Source organism: Acinonyx jubatus, chromosome X (genome assembly GCF_027475565.1).
Source record: "Acinonyx jubatus isolate Ajub_Pintada_27869175 chromosome X, VMU_Ajub_asm_v1.0, whole genome shotgun sequence".
Classification (NCBI taxonomy): domain Eukaryota; kingdom Metazoa; phylum Chordata; class Mammalia; order Carnivora; family Felidae; genus Acinonyx; species Acinonyx jubatus.
The window spans coordinates 15,916,236-15,938,313 of record NC_069389.1 but is presented as its reverse complement, the minus strand read 5'-3'; the positions used below and the strand labels follow the sequence as shown (position 1 = coordinate 15,938,313).

At 42.4% G+C, this 22,078-nt stretch overlaps 1 protein-coding gene across 9 annotated transcripts in view; it reads left to right on the top strand.

Annotated features, from left to right (window-relative positions):
* Positions 1-22,078, top strand: part of MAP7D2 (MAP7 domain containing 2) — a 106,736-nt gene that overhangs the window by 66,284 nt on the left and 18,374 nt on the right. For all 9 annotated transcript variants that reach the window (XM_027054452.2, XM_053202148.1, XM_027054454.2 and 6 more), the window contains 4 exons: positions 6,104-6,234; positions 9,435-9,562; positions 18,314-18,582; positions 19,183-19,315. In XM_027054452.2, coding sequence (XP_026910253.1) covers positions 6,104-6,234; positions 9,435-9,562; positions 18,314-18,582; positions 19,183-19,315 — 661 coding nt within the window. The remainder of the gene's footprint in view (positions 1-6,103; positions 6,235-9,434; positions 9,563-18,313; positions 18,583-19,182; positions 19,316-22,078) is intronic.

The window sequence follows — 22,078 nt, the reverse complement described above, 5'->3', positions numbered from 1 at the left end:
GGGTGACATTTTGGTTACTGAATTTTAAATTATGACTACTACTACTTCCATTTAAGCTGATAATAAGTTGGCTATTTTTATTTTTGTAGTTCTCATTTATTTTTTGCCCTTATTTACATGGAAAAAGTATGAACAGATGCATATTTATACATTAACAAAATCGGTGTGTAATGAAATATTTTTTAACAGAGAACCTAAAGTGTTTCGTAGGAGTAATCTTTTTTTCAATGTTAGATCTACTAGGTGAGTAAATGGTTTCTTGAGTCCATATTACATTTTGGGAGATGGGCTAATTCTCTTCACATGATACAGGTAATATTGTAATACTGTAATAGCATACTGAATGAATTCTGGCACCCTAAAAGAATTACCACACTCTCCCAAACTCCAAATGACACGTCATCTGTTTTATTTTAGTATAATGAACTCCGAAGCCATCCTTTGCTAGAATATTTTTATTTTCCACATTCATTCTGCCACCCAAAAGTTAATTTGCATCATTCTCTGTGTTGTTTTAAACATTTTATTTTGTTTTAATTTTGCTTTTTAAAATTTTCATTTGATTCCATCCCTCAGCTCATCGTACACACCTTAGTCCCATGGAAACCTTTCTTGTTATGCGACTGTTGACTCCCACACAGGCTTCTTTAGCCAGAAGCAGAAGTACACTCATGCTCTCTGAGCAAACCAGTGACTCAGGTAAAAGAGGCCAAGCTGGTGACACTGAGAAAAGTGCCCAAAGTGATGTTGGTTGATCTGTGAACTATTCCTGAATTTTTGTATTTTGTTTCCCATTTGCTTACTTTGTGAAATGTCTTCAGTGGTTAATCACATTTTCTACCCACCAGTGTTTTGCTGTTGCTATGGTTGTTTTTCTTTTAAGTGTCACAGAGGTAAGTAAATTATTTTATGATTGAGGGCATGTGGATTAGGGGGAAAAAATCTATTTCATGAGCTATGGAGGTGAGTACACTTTTTTAAAGAGTGATTTGGCAACATAGCCTATAAACCACAATGTCTGGAATACCATAACCAGATTTACCACTTACTAGCTCTTTCCACTTTGGGTAAATTCATTAACCTCTCTAAGGCTCAATTTCCTTATCCATAAAATTGAATTACTTTAAACTGTCATGAGAATTAAATGAGATAGGACAATGTTTACAATAGTAAGAGATCAAATGTCTAGAGCCTTGCTACTCAAAGGGTGGCCCATGGACCATCAACATGAGTATCACCTGGGAGCTTGTAAGGAAGACAGATACACTGAAGTCTGAGAAATTCCAGGCCACCCTATGAAAACCTTTTCTTGACCAAATTGGATCAAATTGTCATAGCAAGATTAATGAGGGCTGACATTCTCTGTTTGCAGATTAGCAACATTGTGTCCACATTAGGGCAGGTGTGGTCTTAGTTCCCAAGATAGTGTATTCAGTTAGATGACATAGACATGACATATAATCCTTTATCTACTTCTGATTTCTAGAAGCAAACTACTAGTTTCTGAGTAATTGTGCTATTTCTCCAAAGAAGATAAAGAAATGGCCAATAAGCATATGATAAGATGCTCAACATCATTAGACATTATGGAAATATATGTCAAAACCACAATGAGATACCACTTCACACTTACTAGGAAGGCTAAAATTCAAAGAAAAAAGGAAAAATAGTAAGTGTTGACAAAGATATGGAGAAACTGTAACCTTCATAAATTGCTGGTGGGAATGTAAAATGATGTACTTGTTTTGGAAAACAGTCTGGCAAGTTCCTCAAAAAGTTAAACATAGAGTTACCATGTGACCTAGCAACTGGACTCTTAGGTACAGGCCCAAGAAAATTGAAAACACACAAAAACTTGTACCTGAGTAGTTCTTAGCAGCATTATTCGTATTAGCCACAAAGTGGAAACGACCCAAATGTCCAAAAGATGAATGGGTAAACAAAATGTGGTATATCCATAAAATGGAATATTACTCAGCTATAAAAAGAAATGAAGTACTGATACATGCTATGTGATGAACCTTGAAAACATTATGCTCAGTGAAAGAAGCCAGACACAAATGCTACAAATTCTGTGATTCCATTTATATGAATTGTCCAGAATAAGCAAATCCAGAAAGACAGTAAATGAGTGGTTGCTAGGGACTGAGGGAATGGGGAAGGGGAATGAATGCTTAATGGGTACAGGGTTTGTTTTGGGGGTAATGTTCTGGAATTTAACTGTAGTTATAATTGCACAACTTGTGAATATACTAAATACCACTAAATTGTGAACTTTTTAAAGGATAATTTTGTGGTACATGAATTCTCTCTTAAATGGAAAAAATGCCTGAGAAGTAGGAAGGTCTCCCTTTTGAGAACAAGGAATGTGTCAGGAAGTCCTCAAGACCACTTGAAGGGTCAGTGATTCTCTAGGAGTACTCCCAACTATGATTTATAACAGTGCAAGGCTACAGAACAAAATCAGCAAAAGGAAAAGGCCATAGGATGAAGTCTGGGAAAGACCAGGAACAAGCTTCCAGAGTCCTCTTCCACTGGAGCCACATAGGGCACATTCCCTCCGCAATGAGTTGTGACATGTATGAAGTGTTACCTACAAGGAAGCTCATTAGAGACTCACTGCCCAGAGTTTTTATTGGAGGATGGTCACGTAGCTACCCCCTGCTTGGTACATACCCAAATTCCAGACTGTCAGAAGGAAAGCAAGTGTTCAGGATAAATCATGCTATTTGTACAAACAGCTTTGGCACAGTGAGCTAGTTACTCTTACCAGTTAATGGTGGGAACCCTCCCGAAATCCAGATTCGCTGATGCCTGGGCCAACCTTGTAAGCCAGCCTTTCCAAGGACAGCAGTCAGACCTGCTGTGTATTTCTTTTCTGCACAGTCTATCCCCTTGGTCCTTGTTGAAGGCACCATTACAGCAGAATTGTCATCAGCAGGATTCTATACAGCAGGCTGAGGCCAATCTATGGTATTGACCTCACTTACGCCCTTTAGAGGTTCTGAACTTAGCCAGTTAAAACACAGACCATTAGCCATAAAGGTCTGTCTTACAAAGCCAGGTAACTTCCTCCGTAAGTTTCTCTATGAACCTTTTTTCTTTTTTTTAACCTGGCCCAAGGCATCAGTTCAGGTCCAGCCCAGCCTGGCCATGACCAGTAAGGCGAAGCTGTCCCAGAGTCTTTCAGGGCTGAGGCAGTATCACAGTAGTCAGAACTTAAGAAATATAATCCCTGAGGGCACACATGTCCCCTGGAGACAGTTTACAGTGTTGGGGAGCCCCCAGCAGGACATACATTGGTTGGCCACCACAGGGCAACCTGTCCCCTTTGTGTCTTTCCCACCAAGGGTCTTCCCGCCCCAGGGTTCTTAATCTGGCCCAAGGAATTCAGTTGGGTCCTTGTTTTCAGAGGGACTGCCTGAGGTGGCCAGTTCTTTTTACTTTTTCAATTTTTTTTTCATTTTTATTTATTTTTGAGGAGGTGGGGGAGAGAGAGAGAGAGACAGAGCATGAGCTGGGGAGGGGCAGAGAGAGAGGGAGACACAGAATCTGAAGCAGGCTCCAGGCTCTGAGCTGTCAGTGCAGACCATGACACAGGGCCTGAACTCATGGAGTGTGAGATCATGACCTGAGCTGAAGTCAGATGCTTAACTGACTGAGCTACCCAGGTGCCCCAGTGAGGTGGCCAGTTCTAAACAGTTCTGTCAACAACACAAGTTCGTTGCCTGCTGAGTGCGGACAGCATGTGGAGGTGTTCTTTAGGGACTTTGCAGGAACTGGCCCACCCTGTGGTTCACGGTCCCACTGTCACATGCAACTTGGGCTCAGCAGTCCACTTGCAATGTGAAGCACTCACAGCAGCTGGCACAGGAAGCATGATTTTTCCTCCAGAAGAAGGGAGAGTTTTCAGGAACAGTTCTGGAAAATAGAAATCACAAATGTCCTTCCCCTCCCTGGCACCATTCCAGGTGCTAGGTTTTGTTGTTGTTGTTGTTGTTGTTGTTGTTGTTGTTGTTTTTATTGTTACCAGCATGCCCCATTCAGTAATTGAAACTTTACATTTTCTCAGTCATCGTCTATTTTTAAACTGACCTTTCATAAGGAAAGGTTGAATGTCAGAAGGACAAGAGCATTTTTACAAAAAATTTTAACTTAACCAGAAAGACACTCATGTTCAGGAACAAAATCCTGAATTTTCAAAAAAAAATTTCAAGATAGGTTTGCATCAACTGCCATCTCTGTAATCTTATTAATTTATGCAATGAATAGCCTAGAAAAAAGCAATCCCTCCTTGGGAACAGGTGCATTTAACAAATTGCCTTCCTCAAGTGTGCGTAGCAGGAGAAAGGGAAGGGAGGGAAGTAGAGTCAGATTCCCAGTCCATTGTTACAAACTTTCATCCCAGAAAGTCAAATACCAAAAATCTTGTCAGCAGGTGTTGAGTCTAATCATCAGGGCTGGGTGAAGGGGTCATACTCCCTGTGAGTACTCTGTCCCAGCTCACAGCTGTGGCAGGAATCACAAGTTAGGAATATCATTAGGCTCTGCATCAGAAATTAAGAGCTGACCAGCAGTCCCATGTCAGATGGTCCCATCAGAAAACAAGCTCTTTCCCGTGAGCATTTGTCTATGATGCAGATGGTGCAGCCAGTGTCCGTGATACTTTCACAGGTTAGGCCCTATGGAGGGGTGTTCTGTATCTGTAATAGTCCCGGCTTGATTTTTAAAACTCCATATGTATCTCTCTGTCTGGAGATTGCTCTCTTGTCATGTCTCCCTTTTTCCAGAGGCTCCATTATACAAAAGTCAGCACAAAAATAATCAGGTAGGAAGGTTTGTTCTGGTTCCAGTACTTAGAGTTTTAATTTCCAGCCAAACCACCGATGGCAAAGAACAAGGAGGTTGTGCCTCATTCCCGCTTGAGGGAGAAAACAAAAACCAAAGGCATCACCTGGGTTGTATTTTCCCCCTTACTTCCCCTTACTTTAGCCAGTGTGGCGAAAAGCAGCCAGGGGATCCAGCAAGCCAGCTCTTGGAGTTGGATGGGTTATCTTCAAATAGCATAGGTATTTCACCTCTTGCAACACACAACAGTTTGGCTTCTGTGTGATATGGTAGCTGACTCCATAGCCACCAGGCATCAGAAGGTCACCATCCTCCATCCCTTCAGCCTTTGTTTTTCAAACACCACTTTTACCATATGTCAATGAATCAGGGTCAAGCTCACAGTTCCTGCTTCTCGCATCAATTGTATCAGCATCTCCAAGACCAGCCCCAGGTTTTGTGATTGCTAGGACTCAGCATATGGTGGCACTCACAGCCGTGATGTGTTATAATGGAAGGCTGCACAGCACATCAGCAGAAGGAACTGGCACACAGGCAAAGTCCAGAGGACACCAGGTGCAAGTTTCCAAGAGTCCTCTCCCAGTGGAGTCACACGGGACGTTCTTTAATTCCCCCAGCGACGAGCTGTGATAACACATGTGAAATGTTGCCGACCAGGAAAGCTCGTTAGAGACTCGGTGCCCAGGGTTTTCATTGAGGGCTGGTCACATAGGCACCCTCTGTCAATTATATACCTGAATTCCACAATAAGTCATGTTGTTTATACAAATAGCAGAGGCCCAGTGAGCTACTCGTCAGTTAGAGGGTAAGAGCCCTTCTGAAATCTAAGTTCCCAGGTGTTGATCAGGGGCCAATCTTGTAAGTAGGCCTCTCCAAAGACAGTAGTCAGGCCTGCTGTGTTAACTCTTGAACTGCACAAGGAAATTGATGTTCAGAGAGGTTAAGTAACCTGCCCAAAGTGATCTAGCTGTTTGGTGACAATGCTAGTTCTGTCTGGTTCCAAAGCCCAGACTTTGACCTCATGAAATTAACTGGGCTCTTGAGCATTGAGTATGGGAGTCTTTCAAGATAGCGTCTATTCTGCATATATACTAGAAAAAGTTTGGTGATATTTGGAGAATGTGCATTCCCCATGTCACATTTTAACAGAAATGTGTTCTTCCCAATTCCCTGCTCCCCCTGCTTTTTCCATCTGTGTTCCCTGTCTCTTTGTGATATTTTAACTCTCTAGTATCCCATGCCTATCCTCGTGTAGCTCCTGCTGGCCCTCTTAAATCTTCTTACAAGTCTTCTCCCACTCGGAGTGCTGAGAGGAAGAAGACTACATCTACATCTGGCACAGGAGATTCTGGGAAAGGAGCCCCTGCAGGAGCGGAGGCCTCTCCGGTAGGTTGAAACCCACTCACTCACCTCAGGACTGGTTTATCTAACAGTGTGATTATTCCCTGTGCTTAACCTGGGGTCTCTGTTTCCATCAATCTCCAGAGACTGCTCAAGTGGTGAATTTGGTTTAAAATTTCATCCATCCTTGGAAAACCATTTAACTTTTTGCATCTTCCTAAATCTTAGTGCCTTGGAACAACTTCTAAAGACCTTGTCCTTATTATAGCCTGCCCTCCGGAGGACAGGAGTCAAAAAGAATGCTCTGAGTGTCCTCTCTCTGCTTTTAAGAATGTCTGATTCTGGGCCAGTCTTGCCTCTGCGGGCGACTAGAACTAAGGTTCTAGGTCAGCCTTCAATCCATAACAGTGGCCTTCAAACATTTTTGACATAATACTGATACCATCAGTAAAAGTTGAACAGGTACTCCCAATTATGTATATTTATTTAGAAATTATACATGCCGTACTACTTTTTTTAGTTATCAGTTGTGCATAAGAAATCACCCCACATCTTAGCTGATTAAAACAAATGTTTATTACTGCACTGGTTCTTTGGGTCAAAAATTGAGGATGGCTTAGCTGGGTAATTCTGGTTCAGGGTCTCTCATGAGGGTGTGGTCAGGATGATGGCCAGAGCTGTAGTCATCTGAAAGCTTGGCTGGGGCTCTTACAGAATGGCTCATTCACATGGCTCCTGGTTTCAGTTCCCTATTGTGTGTACCTCTTCATAGAGCTGCTTGAGTGTCCAAATGACATGGCAGCTGCCTTCCTCTAGAGCAGGAAATCTGAGACAGAGACCGAGCGCATGCTATGTGTGTGTGTGTGTGTGTGTGTGTGTGTGTGTGTTCACGCACAAGGGAAAAGCTGTAGCACCTTTTATGCACTAATCTCACCTGTTACATACCATTGTTTTGCCATATGCTGTTCATTAAAAACAGGTCACTGAGACCAACCCACACTCACTCAAGGAGCATCAAACGACATGTGGACTTGTCTTAAAAATACCACATTACTGTACTATTGGGCATTTTTTATAATACTACATGTATTTTTAAGATTTTTTAAAGATTATTTATTTTGAGAAAGAAAGAGATAATGAGTGGGGGGCAGACAGAGAGAAAGGGTGAGAGAGAGAATCCCAAGCAGGCTCCGCTCTCCAAGCTGAGCTCAGTGTGGGGCTCATTCTCAGCAACTGTGAGCTCCTGACCTGAGCCGACATCAAGAGTTGGATGCTCAACCAAATGAGCCACCCTGGCGCCCCACCATTTGTATTTTTAAAATCCACTGTGACCCTGAGGTTCTTACATGAGAAGTAAGTGTGTTAGACCCTTGGGTTTTACTAAAAAGTCAATTACTGTGGAAGGGGGTTAACGTGTGTGGGAGCGGGAGGGCCAAATGAGGATTTGTTGTGGAGAAGTGCAATGGGGAGAGAAGGGAACCACCCTTGTGGAGCCCCCGCTACATGCCAGGCACGGAGGCCGTGCCTGCTGCCTCTTGCTGACCAGAGACCATGGAGAAGACATAGAGGGACAAGTCTGTGGGGTTGCAGTCACCAGGTACACTGTTAAGAGTCCACAGCTCACTGTCCTGGGTGTGAAAAACCACATTTATTTCCACCTGTAGTTTTTTTGAGTGATTATATATTTTTGTACTCTTCCCAGTTTTTTTCTTTTAAAAATGTTTTAAATTCCAGTCCAGACATATAGTGTTATATTAGTTGAACGTGTGTAATATAATGACTCTACAGTTCTCTACCTTACTCAGTGCTCATCACAGTAAGTATACACTTACTCCCCTTCACCTCTTTGGCCTATCTCCTCCCCTCTCCAGCAACCACTAGTTTGTTCTCTGTATTTGAGAGTCTGTTTTTTGGTTTATCTCTTTTTTTCTGTCTTCATTTGTTTTCTTTCTTAAATTCCACGTATGAGTATTTGTCTTTCTCTGACTGACTTATTTCACTTAGCAAAATACCCTCTAGATCGGTCCATGTTGTTGCATATGGCAAGATTTCATTCTCTTTTATGGCTAATACTCCATTATATATATATGCCACATATTCTTTTTTTTTTTTTGGACATTTATGCCACATACTCCATTCATCTATCTGTGGGCATTTGGGCTGCTTCTGTAATTTGGCTGTTGTAAAACTGCAATAAACCTACGGATGCATATATCTTTTTTTTTAAGTTTATTTATCTTGAGACAGGATGAGTGTTTGCGAGCGGCGGAAGGGCAGGGAGGGAGAGCGAGAGAGAGAGAGAGTGACAGAGAGAGAGAGAGCAGGAGAAAGAGAGAAAGAGAATCTCAAGCAGGCTCTGCACTGACAGCACGGACCCCAACGTAGGGCTCAAGCTCACGAACTGCAAGATATGACCTGAGCCAAAGTTGGACACTTAAATGACTGAGCCACCCAGGCACCCCTGGTACATATATATATTTTTTGAGTTAGTGTTTTCGTATTCTTTAGGTAAATACTCATTAGAGGAATTACTGGATTTTTGATTTTTTGAGGAACCTCCATACTGTTTTCCATAGTGGCTGCACCAGTTTGTATTCCTGCCGACAGCACATGAGGATTCCTTTTTCTCCACATCCTTGTGAACACCTCTTGTTTCTTTTGTTTTTGATTTTAGCCACTCTGATGGGTATGAGGTGATAGCTCATGACGGTTTTGATTTGCATTTTCCTGATGATGAGTGATCGAGTTTCTTTTTTTTTTTTTTTTTTGGTTATTTCTTTATTTTGAGGTGGGGGAGGGGCAGAGAGAGAGGGAAAGAGAATCTTAAGCTGTCAGTGCAGAGCCTGACTTAGGGCTCTATCCCACGAACTGTGAGATCATGACCTGAGCCGAGCTGAAGACTCGGATGCTTAGCTGACTGAGCCATGCAGCCTCCCCGAGTAATCCAGTTTCTATATGTCCAGAATCATCGCATGGTTATGTTGTCAGCTTTTTGCAAGAGAACAAAGAATAGAAAGTCTTTGCATTTTGGGGCGGAAGTGTTTGTTTTTTTTTTTATTGGATGACCTCACTGTGATGATCTCATGGTGCTTCCCTGCCGATATGCCCATTGTGGGAAGCACTGTAGCTTCATATAGATCTTTCTGAAAGAAAGCTATGTATCACTTTTATCTGAGGTGTTTATAGAAATTGTAGAAGTATTGCCAGTTATGGGCCATGGCTGACCTATTCTGTGTGCCCTTCAGACAGAGAAGATGAAGAGAGGCCCTCGAACAACAGCTTCCGTTCCCAGCGTGGGCCTCGGGTCTCCTCTGAGAAGATGTGAGTTTCCAGGAAGCATTTCTAAGCGGTCATCCTCTCCAGTGACATCCAAGTAAGCATCTTTCTGCTTTGCCACAGTCAGACCATTAAGGCAGTTTGGTGGGGCTCTGTACGGTGCAGCATGTGCTTCCTGCTGCCAGGTGAGTCGTGGCCAGTCCAAGAGGCAAGCAGGAGGAATGCTGGACCTTGAGTTATATCATTTACTGTCTGTGTATCTTTGGGATAAGTGATGGGCTCTTCAGGGGTTTGTTGTCTGCTAAGTATGAGATTCTGATTTACTGAGATGAATCACTCAGAATTTTCTCCTTTGGTCCATCAGTTCCATTCTGCTTTTCTGACACTCTCTTACACCTGCATCTAGAGTGATTACATTGTGCTTGGGTGCTCAACTTCATGTGTTTGTGCACTCACTCTCTCCTTCCCTCATCTGTGTCTTCAACAGAGAGGCAATAATAACTTGTCAGCCACCATCAGCAGTATGTTGTTTGTTGTTTTTTTTTTAAATGAAGCCATTATGTATTTTTTTGTTAAGAATTAGATGAACTCACCAATGAAACTGTGTAACTGAAAAACAAATTCACACTGTAACCACTCTCTTAAGTCATTAAAATACTTTTCTTACAGTAACCAACAAGAATGACTCAGGAAATAACTCAGTGCAGTAGAATGGAAATATCTTAAGTTGTCCTTACTGAGAAAGAAAGAGAACTATGATTTTAATTTTAATTTGGGAAAATGGGAAACTCTTTATATAGAGAGAATCATGTGACACTTGTTTAGTACATCAATTTTTTTCAAAGAACATAGGATAAAACAAATTTAATGAATGGGAATTTGTTTAAAATATTTCAGAGTGACATCAGTTCATATTTCTAATTTGTTGCTTTCTAACAGAGACTTTTTCTCTATTATTATTATTTTGTTCAGAGAACACTATGGTTTTTATAGACTGTTATTGATATATCTTTCTTCTATAATTAAAATCCTTACATAAGGTATTGCTGAGTTAATAGTATCAAGTTTTTGTTTTGTTTTAAGTCCATTGCATTCTTTCTGTGCTCATATTGCCTGTTTTTGGTTGTGATATTACTCTCTTGCAAACCCCATTCACGTGTCACTACTCTGGTGTTCGTGTGGGACATTAACAGAGAGAAAAGCCTGTTCATAGGGGGGTTTTCCAGATTACACCCCTGTCTTTCCTGGATATTGAATCATGGTCCCTGCATGGAGAGTAGCTGGAAAGTTTCATCATCATCATCATTGTAAATTTCACTAAAGTAAACTAAGGGGATTGTTGCCCTCTGTAGAGATGAGAATTCAGTTTTTGGAAGCAAGTTACCAGTGGGCTCTGTGCTCTCTTTGATGTTGAAAATCTTGATTGTGTGTTTCAGGAACTATTTTATGTTTTTTAATTGAGATATAATTGATAGATAATGTTATATTTGTTTCAGGTGGACGAAATAATGATTTGATACATGTATACATTATGAAGTGATGACCATAAGTCTAGTTATCATCCATCACCATACATAGATATGTTTTTTCTTTTTTTTTGCGAGGGCTTTTAAGATTTATTCTCTTAGCAACTCTCAAATATGCACTATTTGAATATACAGTATTAACTGTAGTCACCCTCCTGTACATTGCGTTCCCATGGCTTAGTGATTTTATAACTGGTAGTTAGTGCCTTTTGACCCCCTTCACCCATTTCATCCACTCCCCCACCCTCCTCTCCCCTCTGGCAACCACCAGTCTGTTTTCTGGATCTGTGAGCTTGGTTTTGTTTGGTTTGGTTATTTTTTAGATTCCACATGCAAGTGAGATAGTACAGTGTTTGTCTTTGTATGATTTATTTCACTTAGCATAATAACCTCAAGGTCTATCCATGTTGTTGCAAGTGGAAAGATTCCATTTTTTTAATGGCTGAATAGTATTCTGTTATATATGTGTGTGTGTGTGTGTGTGTATGGAACTATTTTATATTTTAAAGGACATATCATCTGAATTTTATGAAAAGCTCACTTTGACCAAAGAGACTTAAAATCCCAGACTTTTTTTTAATGCAGTTCAATTTAAAGAAATGTTAAAAACTTCCCCTCTATGTAGAACAGCAATGGGTACCTAGTCGGTGCTTTATAAATATTTGTGGAATGAATGAATGCAAGTCCCTGTGCCATATGTTTTGGAGAACCTCCAAATAAGTGAGAAAAGTCTCCACTAGAACAGGCTGCAAGTGAGGTGGGGGAGAGTTGGGGATGCAGGTGAGGACACTTGCAGGCCTAGTCCGGAGAGAGACTTGTCCAACTTAAACTGCTCATCCCTCAGAACTCAGCTCGGCTGTCATCCTTTCCAGAACCAGCCAAAGCTGAATTTACCCCTTTCTCCATGCTCACAGAGCCTCATGTACATACCCCTATTATTCCTTCCTTCCTTCATCATATGCCTACAGAGTGTGTCCTCTCTGTCCAGTGTTCTCAGCCCTTGTGAAGCTTACCTAACAGTGAAAGGCAAATACATCAGGTGGTGAGAAGTTCCACGAAGAAAAATAAAACCAGGTCAGATGATAGAGTGGTAGAGGGGAGTAGTAGCTGGCTGGATATGGTGGTCAGGGAAGACTTCTCTGAGAAGGTGACATTTGAACAGAGCCCTGTATGAAGTAAGGGAGCAGGCCTTCTTGCACTGTATCATCTCCTGCTAGACTGCCACGAGGGTGAGGTCCAATGGGATTTATTGTTGCATTGTAGGTGCTCAGGATGTGTCCGTGCGATGGAAGCTAGAAGGGCACTAGAGTCTGGAGGGTGAGAGCAGATTGGCTGGTGGGTATGGGTGTTGCTAGGACTGTTTTTGCCCAAGGACTCAGGCCCTTTGCCTCCCCTTTTCTTCTGAGCCAACCATGAGTTTTTTTCTCTCACTGATCATTCCCTTAAACGTTCTCCTCTCTGGGCTATGTATTTCATCTGGGGAATTTTTAAAGGATGAGGGATACCTGCTTCTACACTGTACTGCAGCATATTCCTGCTGCTTCAGCAAAGAAGTAATAGAATGACCTTGTTTTCCAGAGCCCTGTACATGTCATCTCTAGTGCAAGCAGGAAAAATAGTAAACTCTAACACAGCTGGACTTCTTGTGTACTGTCAAAACTACCTGAATCATTAGCTCCTTAAGAAGTTCCCTGGGGTGGGAATGCAAGCTGGTGCAGCCACTCCGGAAAACAGTATGGAGGTTCCTCAAAAATCTAAAAAAAGAACTACCCTACGACCCAGCAATTGCACTACTAGGTATTTATCCAAGGGATACAGGAATGCTGTCTTAAAGGGGCACATGCACCACAATGTTTATCGCAGCACTTTCAACAATAGCCAAATTATAGAAAAAGCCTAAATGTCCATCGATGGATGAATGGATAAAGAAGATGTGGTATATACATATACATATACATATATATATATATATATATATATATATATATATATATATATATAATGGAGTATTTCTCAGCAATCAAAAAGAATGAAATCTTGCCATTTGCAACTACGTGGATGGAACTGGAGGATATTATGCTAAGTGAAATTAGAGAAAGACAAAAATCATATGACTTCACTCATATGAGACTTTAAGAGACAAAACAGATGAACATAAGGGAAGGGAAACAAAAATAATATAAAAACAGGGAGGGGGACACAACAGAAGAGACTCATAAATATGTCTCCATAGCAAACTGAGGGTTGCTAGAGGGGTTATGGGAGGGGGGATGGGATAAATGGGTAAGGGGCTCTAAGGAATCTACTCCTGAAATCATTGTTGCACTATATGCTAACTAACTTGGATGTCAATTTAAAAAAATAAGAAATAAAACAAGTTAATTTAAAAAAAAAGGAAGTTCCCTAGGGACAGGAGTTTGCTCCAGTACCTCTAAATCAGAATTACCAAGTTGAGAGGTCTAAGGAGAAGCAAAAATTTCTTGGTTTTTAAGACACTCAAAGAGATAATTTCTCCCCAGGTGAAAATTAATGGCTGAACCACACTGGGTATGGACTAGGTCTGAGAAATGTGGGAAGTCAGGTAGACTGTAAATAAGTTCTTGAAAATCCAGCCAGACTCCACAACAGTGGAAAAGAATGGATCCTAGTTGCCCACAACCAATGGATAGATCTCAGGAACATAGTGTTGAGCAGCAAAAGGAATTGTAGAAGAATGTCAGCAGTATGACATTTATATTGAGGTCCCACATGTGCAAAACTAGCCAGCTTGTTTTCATGAATATAAATGTGCTAAAATGATTTTTAGAAAAAGAAAATGGCAGATATAAAATGCAAAGTAATGATGGCCTCTGAGTGGGGTGTGAGGGAGGAGGTCAAGAAAGGGCACACGGGAAATTCTAGCATATTTATAGTGTCTTTCTTTGGAACTAGTTGTTAGGTGTATGGGTATTTGTTATCTCATTCTTCATACCTTCAGATTTTATAAGTATTTTTTGTACGCTCGATATTGAAAAAGAATGCTTGATTCTTAAAATGATGTCACACACAAAATAAATTCCAGTCAGAGTGGCATTTTCAACCTTCCTTCTCTCTGTGCAGACCAAGTGTGTGTGATCTTTAAAGAATACTGGAAGCAGTGTGGCTTTGAATGGTGGTTTAGTTAGTTCCTTTGAACCCCCAACCAGAAACTCAGACAGGTCATGTGATATATGCCTCTGACAGGACATTGTTCTACTCCAGGATCTCAGATAAATTAAGCCAGTGTTCCATGGCTGTGCATATTAATGGCATTGCTCTTTTAAGCGCTCAAGTTTATTTCCATTGTTTGCATTGTTGGGTACTTGTATGGGTTTTAGAAAACTAGCTTCAGCAACACTCTCAAAGATGTGGATGGAGCATAGCTTCCTTCTTGTAACCTAGAGAGAGGAAATCAAGTGTGGCCAAGTGCGTTCACCCAGCCCGTCCCTGCCTCTGAGTGTTGGCACCGCCTGTACTCACAAATTCTTCAGTGTGAAATGTTCTCTAATGGTTTCAGGTTGTTAGAAATATGTTCTGAGTCACCTTGGTCATTACACTGGGGAATGTTTCAGTTATCTATTGCTGATGTAGCAATCCAACCCCCCAAATTTAGTAGCATAAAACAACCATTTGTTATTAATTCTCATAGCTCTGTGACTTTGGCTTACCAGAGGGTTTCTCTTGGGGTCTTTTGTGTGTTTTTTCTGTAGGTTGGCTTGGGTTCACCTGGTGGTTTTCACCTGTGGTCTTCCATCATAGATTCATTGTCACCTGGGGCTGCAGTTACCTAGGGCTTGACTGAGCTGGAGGTCTGAGATAGCTCATTCACCTGACTGGCAGTTGATGCTGGCTATTGGCTGGAGCTCAGTGGGGGCTGACAACCAGAAAAGAGTGCCTGCACATAGCCTCTCCGTATGACTTAGGCATCTCACAGCATGCAGTTGAGTTCCAAGAGGGAGGGAGTGTTCCCAAGAGTGAGTGTCTCCCAAGGACAGGAAGTGAAAGCTGTCAGGCCATTTAAGTACTGGGCCCTGAATTGGCACAGCATTCCTTCTCTGCTCTGTTTTATTGGTCACAGCAGTCAGGCCAACCTAGAATCAGTGGGATGGGGGAAGAAACTCCAAAGATCATGTTGAGTCGGGAGAGATATTTTTGTGACCGTCTTGAGAAAATACAGTCTGCCAAAGATAATCACTTTGAGATCTCATGCCTGAGATCAATTTTGTATCAGGAACCTAGGTTAACTTCACTTTATCACGGATTTTGAGAAACAAAGTAGATTTTGTGTGTCCACATGAGTGAAAAATTAAGACCAGATTGTCAGCATGGCCCCAAATAAGTACCTCCCACTCAGAATCATGGGCTCATGGAAGATTCCTGGAGCCAGCCTATTCCTTCAATGGTTGAAGATGTTTAACCAGTCATTACTGGGCATCATTGTATACATCTGCATATATGGCGTGGTTACTCCCGCCTACAGATGAGTGTCTACTGTGGATCGGGGCTCCTGCCTTGACAGTTTACCAGTTGTTTTTGCCACCACCATTGTTCTCAAATAAGTTTTTACATTCTTATCTGCAAATTTTCTTGAAAAGGATAATCACAAATGTTAACTTATGCTCCTTCCTCATAGCCATACTTATACATTTATCCAGTCTATAATCCTGTACTTTTTCAGTTTTACTAGAGGATAATTTGAGTTTAGATCAGTTTTTAAAAGCTTACTTATTTTTTATTTAAAAAGTGTTTTGTTTTTTTTTTTATTTTGAGAGAGAGAGAGCAGGAGAAGGGCAGAGAATGAGGGAGAGGGAATCCCAATCAGGCTCTGTGCTGCCAGTGCAGAGCCCGGTGCAGGGCTCAAAACTTATGAACTGTAAAATCATGACCTGAACCCAAACCAAGAGTCAGATGCTCAACTGACTGAGCCACCCAGGTGCCCCACCTTTTTATTTTTAAATCCTCTCAGCCCTACAGAAGAAATGCAAGACTAGAACAGAGAATTCCTGTATGCCTTTCATCCTATTAATGTTTAGCCATATTTGCTTTATCATTCCCATCCCCCAACTCACTCACGTTCACTCTCTATAGACACACACACACACACTGATTTTTTCCCCCAGAACATTTGAGAGTAAGTTGAAGACATCATGACCCTTTACCCCCAGGAATGAAGAGGTTCTTTGTGTAACCACAGTACAATTATAAAAATCAGAAAATTTAATTTTGACATGTTATTGTTACTTAATTTACAGTCTATATGCAACTTTTGCTAGTTGTCCCAGCGAGATCGCTTATAACACTTTTTCCCCAGTCCGGGATCCAACACTGGCTCCCACACTGCATTTAGTTGTTTTGTCTCCTTAGTCTCCTTTAACTTTGAACAGCTCTTCAGCCTTTCTTCTCCATGACCATGACATTTTTATTTTTATTTTTATTTTTATTTTTATTTTTTTAGTAAAATGGGTGATGGGCATTAAGGAGGGCACTTGTTGGAATGAGCACTGGGTATAATATGTAAGTGATGAATCACTGGGTTCTACTCCTGAAACCAATACTACACTGTATGTTAACTAACTTGAATTTAAATTTTAAAAAATTTCAAATCAGGTTCAAGTTGTATTAATCAGGTCAGGTGATCACAATATTGTGTGGCCTTCAGTCTGGCTTTTACTAAGAGAAGATGTTTTCCTGGGCACTCAGAGTTGGCATTTTAGCATGAGAGCGTCATTGGAAAACTGGCCTGTATCTTACCTAATCCGCATACCACTTGAGGATTTTTCAGCTGAAGGCCAAGTACAGTGTTGATTTAATCATAGTTTTCCCTTACCACCAGGATCTGATCAGGTAACTCTTTAAGCCTGTGGTAATAAATGGGCCTTTAATATTATGTTGAATGGCTGTTTTTCTTGCTGTTTTCATAGATCAAAAACACTTGAATATTGGCAGTTTCATATGGTTCAATCTGCTACAGGATCAAGAATGACAATTTATAATTTATATACAGATTACTGTATGTTCTTCATAAAGGAACTCTGCAAATGCTACCTCCTTGAGCAAACATCTGGGTAAACCCAGCTTCTGAAGCTCCTTCAACAGACATAAGATAGGCTCCTGCATTTTTTAAAATGTTTTTTTAATGTTTATTTATTTTTGAGAGAGAGAGAGACCAAAGCAAGAGGAGGGGAGGGGCAGAGAGAGAGGGAGACACAGAATCTGAAGCAGGCTCCAGGGTCTGAGCTGTGAGCACAGAGCCCAGTGCAGGGCTTGTACTCATGAACCACGAGATCATGACCTGAGCTGAAGTCGGACACTTAACCGACTGAGCCACCCAGGCTCCCCCATAGGCTCCTGCATTTTAACAAAGTGTTATTTCCCTGAGTGACAATAGGCTTGTCCTCAGCTTTCACATCTTTCCAATAACAGGAGAGATTCTTTTAAACCTTGATAACCTCAAAAGAAAGACACCTTCTCTCCCCACCTTTTGTCTGAGTTTGTTCCCCAGCATTTAAAAAGGAACTGGATATCAATCATATTTCAGTAAAGGTGAATTTTTTTTTATACACTTGATCTTAGCCAAAAGGCTGAGAAGCGATGGGTGAATTTTTTTAATAAAAAGAACCTGGGGACTTTGAAGACATTATGTTGAGTGAAATAAGCCAAACACAAAAGGATACATATACTATATGATCCCACTTCTGTGATGTATCTGGAATAGTAAGATTCCTATGGACAGAAAACAGAAGGGTGGTTACTAGAGGCTGAGGGACGCAGGCATAGGGAGTTAGTGTTTAATGGGTATGTGGTTTTGGGGATGGCTGGTGGTGATAGTTGTATCACTTTGTGAGTGTATTTAATGACACTGAGCTGTACACTTAAAAATGGCTAAGATGGTAAATTTTGTTACATGTTTTTTGCCACAATTAAAAAAAAAAAGAGCCAGCTCATCCATTGCCATATGCTGAAGCCAGATCCAACCCTAGTATTCAACTGAAAAGTGGTATGACAATGCCTCACATTTTATCCTTACATTGTCAGTCAGACTTAAATGAGGTCACGACATGGCATTACCAGCTGGGCTTCCTAAAATCGTGTCCCTTCCACCAGGGATACCTTGTAGATTCCATATGTTCCTGTTACAGTGTGTTGGTACTTTGAGGACTTTTGAGTGTGTGCTAAGCCTTCCATTTGTTCTTCTTGAAGGATGAAATTGTTCAGCTTTTTGGAACCAAGTATCTTATGAACAGAGGGAGGGTTCTCTGGTCAGGCCCAGTAGTCATCGTCTGGGCATGTTTTTGGTTTTCCAGGACAACTTCAAAAGCATATCCACAGTCTCCAAAGAATGTGAAGCCACCATACCCAGGGTCTCCTGTGAAGTACCGCTCTCCCACCTTTCCCAGCCAGGAAACACCCAAGAGGAAAGCAGAGAAAGAGAAGAGCAATAAAGAAAGGGAGGGTACCCTGGCCCAGCAGGCAGCTGGCCTGCATGGGGAGGAAGCCCCAGAGAAGCACGTGGTGGACAAGCATGTCACGGAGAAGCATTTGGCCACAGGAGGGAAGACCGAGGGCAGTGGAGGTAGGTCCTTCTTGTTGATGCTGCCCGCAGCTTGGCTTTTCCAAGCTAGTTCTCTCTCTGCCCGGATCCACATGGGAGTCTCATGTTTGAGAGAAGGAGGGAGGGAAGGAGATGTTTCCCTGGGACAACTTCATGACCTCATGCTCTTTCCTCAGACTTGCACGTTGCCCTTGAGTCCTTCCCCTCGGTCTCCTATGGGTCCCCTGGAGGAGGGACTGACACTGGTCATGGCTTTGGAAGCTCATGGGGGTGTTGAGCTGCATCCAGCTAGCATCTGTACTTCCCACAGAGAAAGTCTTCCTTCAGTCCTTCAAGCTTCTGTGCTAGATGCAGTGAGTTCACCCAGAGTGGCACTGCTGTGGTGGCTCCTGTGGGTTGTGCCAGCCACCATGTCTCTCCTCCTCACCTTTCCACTACCCTCCACTGGGAGATGCATTCAGGGTCATAGCCGGCCCATTGCAACTTGTCAGTGGCTGATTGTGCTCGTCCCGGCAGCACTTCCCATGACCCATTGGGTTGGATTTTTTGTTTCCAAGTGGCAGCTTACTCATGTGAGTACAATCACGGTTTCATTTCCCATGATCTTTTCCTCCGATGCAGCCTCAGGGAAGCCCACGGCAGGCACCACTGATGCAGGAGAGGCTGCAAAGATCCTGGCTGAAAAGAGACGACAAGCCCGGCTACAGAAAGAACAGGAGGAGCAGGAACGGCTGGAGAAGGAAGAACAGGACAGGTATGGGGCTGTTCAGAGTTTCATTGCTATCTTCTGTAAAAGGCTGTGGGTAGAAGAGCACCTAGGTGGCTCAGTTGGTTGAGCATCTGACTCTTGATTTCACCTCAGGTCGGTGATCCCAGAGTCATGGGCTCGAGCCCTGTGTCAACGCTGAGCATGGAGCCTGCTTGGGATTCTCCCTCTCCTTCTGTCCCTCTCCCCTGCTCACGCACACACACTCTCTCAGGCTCTCTTCCTCTTTCTCAAATAAAAAAGAAAAGGCTGTGGTAGAAAGAGCAACTTACCTTTGTTTCTAGAGTTTGGGTATTGACAAAAGATTAACAGAAAATAGGTCTGCGTGGCAGGTATTCAGGAGACTGCTTCTTCTACTAGATGTAATTAACACTGATGGAACTTTGCTCTTTTAAGACTACCTGGAAACTCCTGCCTAGCTCCCAGATCTATATGTTACCAATGGCTTCCCATTCTCCTCTTGGACTCTAGAACCAGCCAGACCTCATAGAACTATCAAGGGAGTTTGGACTTAGTTCATGAAATGAGGTTCTCCTTCAAGACAGAAGGTTCCAGATGGAGAGATCTTGATTCTGCTTTCCAAATCATGTTTTTTTCCTTAAACTGTCCTAACTTGCATCCCCAGGTGAGAAGGAGGAGGGTTGGAGCAGAGGCCGCTAGATGGGGTGGAAGCTGACATCATTATCCACAAGCAACAAAGTACAGGGACTCCAATCCTGGAGTATGACAGAAGACATCATGGCAGTGGTTCCTAAATTTTGGGGGGGTATCAAAACTGTACAGGGAAGGCAATGGAAACACACAGTCCTAGGCCCCATCCTGTTTCAGTAGCTCACCAAAGTGTGAGAACCACTGCATTGTTAGTACCAGGGCACTTGGTCAGAGTACAGACGGTTCTGCGTTTTCTGATCTTTGTGTTCAGAGAAAAATGCATGTTGGAAGACAAGGTAGATTTTATCATTAAATTGATAAGGAAGCTTTCAGGATAATCACAGAGTACAGTCCAGTGTGATTTAGAGAATTAACTTTACAGGAAGCAAGCCATGCTGCACCACTTCAAGACTGGTACTCAATTCAGAGTGATGAATAATAGAATAGCCTTCATCCTTAAGTGACCTTGGCAAATCTTTTGTGATCTTTAAATACAGGTTTGCTGATTTTTTTAAGGGTGGGGTCTCGGTCTTAACTTGTCTTTTCTTCAGATTCTGTACTTCTGATGATTTTCCCACCTCCAGCCTTTTGGTCAACAGTGACAGATCTTTCTGTTGAGTGGTGTCTTTGGGCTGGTTTGAGTGGGCCATAAAATGTGTGAAGAGAGGTCACAGGAGGTAAAGATGAATCTCAGGACCTCAAATGACAGGCCTTGGTGATTGCAGGTTCTGAGCAGGAAGTAACGTTTTTGTGGCTGTATGCTTAGGAAGATGAAGCTCTTTACTTACCAGCGATCATCCTCTCTCTCTCACATTTCCTGTACAGTCCAGCTCCTGAAAGAACTGATTGTACTTCCCGTCTGTATTTCCTCAACTCATGTTCAGACCTCATGCTCATCATTCCTCCTAATTGCCAGACTCCTAATCCATTTCTATGTTGACTTTGACCTTGTCAAGATTGCCCTTGCTTGTTTGGCCTCTCCTTCTCCATCTCCTCTGTCTGCCCCTTATCCCCTCACTTGTTGCCTGGGCTCCCAGCCCTCGCTCCTTGGCCAGCTTCACCTGACAAGCCCTCCCTGAGCAACGGTCCTCCCTCTTGATCAGCCATTTTCCTCGGCTCACATTTCACACAGCAGTTTCATGTTGAGCATCTGGTGTGCTAAACCAACTGTGTCCTCATCTCCCTTCTACCCTCGTTTTCCCTTTGCCTCATTTACCATCTGTTTCTGAAGCTAATTTCATCTTGTTTTGTAAACCTTCAGTACTTCCTGGTACAAGGGAGTCTCTAACACATATACAGTGGTGACCTCTGAATCTGCACCTATGGCCCAGTGTCTTGCTAGGCCTGCACTGTCCGCTACAATAGCCTCTAGTCCCATGTGGCTACCAAGATGCAAATTCACTAAAATGAAATAAAATTCAGTTCTTCGGGTGTACTAGCCAGATTTTAAGTGCTCAATAGTTACATGGCTAGTAGCTACCATATTGGATAACAAATCTCTAGAACATCTCCCTCATCACAGAAAGTTCTCTTGGATAGCAGTGGTCTAGAGAGCATCCCAAATGCCTTATGATTTCATTTGAGTATGTCCCATGTGCATCTCAAATTCATCATTAACGTGTGCAGAGTAGACGTTATTGTTTTTTCCCATACTTCCTTTTCCTTTCATAAGCTCTGTACTCCCATTTCTCCAGGCACCAAAATCAGAAGTCTCAGCGCCAGCTCTCAACTCCTTCCTCCCCTTCCTCCTCGTTTTCAAATGTCAGGTTTTTTGACCTTGTCAGAAGGTCACTTGTCAGGTCTCTCTGGGCTGCCTCTTTGGCATTTCTCTCCTCTCCCTTTCCCTCCAGCCATTCCTCTCCTCTGAGCTCTGGCCCCTGTTGTTTCTCATCTGGACTTTGTCTGTGGCATCCCAGCTGACCTCTCTGCTCAGAGCAGGAGTTTGTCCACTCTCTACACCAGGTCCCCAGTGACTGTTCTCAAATAAGTGTCATTGTCCTGCTCCCATCCTTTAATAAACCAGCAATTCCCTGCCCACATAGGCCATCTAAACCCATCAGGAGGATGGTGCCCACCCTTCATGGCCATGACCTGCCACCA